Raw genomic sequence first — 2,310 nt, 5'->3', positions numbered from 1 at the left:
GAGAATAAGAAGATAAATGTTATTAAACGAAAAGATTTGAAAAAAGAAATATCTGTTAATTTAATGTTACTTTTATTGCTAATGATTTTAATTCCATCTAGAGTAGCGTCAGAAGCAATTAAAGGAGGAAAAGTGAATGAGATAGACAAAGACACGGTGGTTTATTTGGACGAAATTGGATCTATGAACGTGGTATCATCATCATGGAAGCTGTTAATATGTTTTGATTTGGAGCCCTTTTTCGAAATAATTGATAAAGGAGGTACAACTATATTGGAAATGGAGAAATTTGTTCTAAACTACAAACATTTGAAAACCATTGTGTGGCAATTATAGAAGATATGAGACAGCAAATAAAGCAGATGCAGGACACAAATAAATATTTGCTTCAATATAAAAATCAAAGAACGAGAAGAGCGCCATTTGAGTTCATCGGGTTACTGCAGCACATATTGTTTGGCACAATGGATGCAGAAGATAGAAAAATGTTCGAAGAAGACATGATGAGATTACTAGAAAATCAGCATGATATCAAGAATCTGATAAATAAGCAAACTTCGGTAGTAGATTCTACGGTGAATTTGTTAAAAAGAACCACCACGGAGATAAATAATAATTTTAAACAAATGCAAGATAGGCTCAACCTCTTGTCGTCGGCAATGCAGGAATCATATTTGGTATATCGGGAGTCAATTAAGTTTTTCATGGTAACAAAAGAGCTGCAGGGAATAATTGAAGAAAACAGAAATGTTCAAACAGAAATAATAGAGCTTTTAATTGACATAAATCATGGGAAATTGAATCCTTCGTTGATAACTCCTACTCAACTGTATGAAGAAGTTAGAAGCATCAAAGAACATCTTACAAATAAATTAAGGCTGCCAGGAAATAGCGATAATCAGTTGCAAGTTATTTATAAGCTTTTATCGGCAATAGGAACAATAATGGATAAGAAACTAATCATAAAGGCAGAAATACCATTATTTGACACACAAGAATCAAAACTATACAAAGTAATTCCGATGCCTATGGAAAAGCATGGGATAATTTTGAGTCCAATGATACAAAAGCAGTTTCTTATATATAATTTCGAAATGGACTCATACCATTTGATGACGGAAACACAGCTCAACTTATGCAAACACGTCACAGAAGCGGAGTATGTTTGTGAAGGTAATTGGCCATGGCTAGATGCGAATGACTCGTCGTGTGAGATTTCACCATTGAAGCCTTTAAATGCTTATAAATGTACATACATTGAAGCGGAATCATCTCTATATTGGGTAAAGCTAAATAATGCAAATAATTGGTTATTTAAAACATTTAAACCAACATCAGCACATATCCAGTGTAATCAAAATCGGCAATTTATTTTAGAACTTCCACAACAGGGAAGAATATCATTGCAACCAGGATGTACAATAAGAATTGAAGGTGTTACAATAAAATCACCATTTAATATAAACTCTAATTCGAAAAAGGAAATACCAGCCACATTGACAGCGAAGATAGGGAACACTACTAGAATTCGTTTTCCACCATTAAATTTATTAATATCCAATCACACAAATGAACTGCAAGAGCTTCAGAGTCAAATCAAAGTCATAAAAGAAGAGAATATTAAATTACGTGAAATTAAATATCATCAAATAGCAAGTCATACATCTCTTTTCTTAGTAACAATTTTGATAATAGGTATAGTGATATATTTTGTAAAAAGGAAGCATACGGAACGCGCAATTGCTCGATTGGACGTTTTTAACAAGGAGAATCTCTAATATGACCAGACCAATGAACGCTAAATAATCAAACGAGATTGGAATGTAGAATTTGGCCGCTGGCAGAATGTTCAATCACGAACATGAGTTTTGACCTCCGGCAGAATGTTCAATCATGAACAGGAATTTATACCATAAATTTAATTATTATAGTTTATATCATCACCTAAATTCTTAGAATTATGTACTAAAGAAAAATATAGATAAATAGTAACATTTTTTAGCAACCGTATTTAAATTATTAAACTAAAATATATTCATAAAAACAATAGGAGGAAAATCCCAAGTGTTGGGACTTCCGTCCTTTTTTAACCTTTTTTAACCTTTTTTGACAAATGTAATACAGTCCACTAAAATCATAATAATTTAACCTTGATGTAGAAATTAGTCTTAAAATATTTTTGTATAAAAACACAACATTATTTTAAATAAAATCAGTAGCTAAAAATTACTCAAAGTGTGTGTACTTTAATTTATTAAATGTACAATGGGTTACTTCTTCAAAGATATTAAGCAAGCACTACATTTGTTA

At 31.4% G+C, this 2,310-nt stretch overlaps 1 protein-coding gene across 1 annotated transcript; it reads left to right on the top strand.

Moving 5' to 3' along the window:
- Positions 1–464: 464 nt before the first annotated feature.
- Positions 465–1,778, top strand: LOC119666309. Its single transcript, XM_038075590.1, has one exon. It carries the CDS (start codon positions 465–467, stop codon positions 1,776–1,778), a length of 1,314 nt encoding a protein of 437 aa, XP_037931518.1.
- The last annotated feature ends 532 nt before the right edge of the window (positions 1,779–2,310 follow it).

This window comes from Teleopsis dalmanni, chromosome 1, assembly GCF_002237135.1.
Source record: "Teleopsis dalmanni isolate 2A chromosome 1, ASM223713v2, whole genome shotgun sequence".
Classification (NCBI taxonomy): domain Eukaryota; kingdom Metazoa; phylum Arthropoda; class Insecta; order Diptera; family Diopsidae; genus Teleopsis; species Teleopsis dalmanni.
The sequence above is the reverse complement of the archived record's forward strand: the minus strand, read 5'-3'. Positions and strand labels throughout refer to the sequence as shown.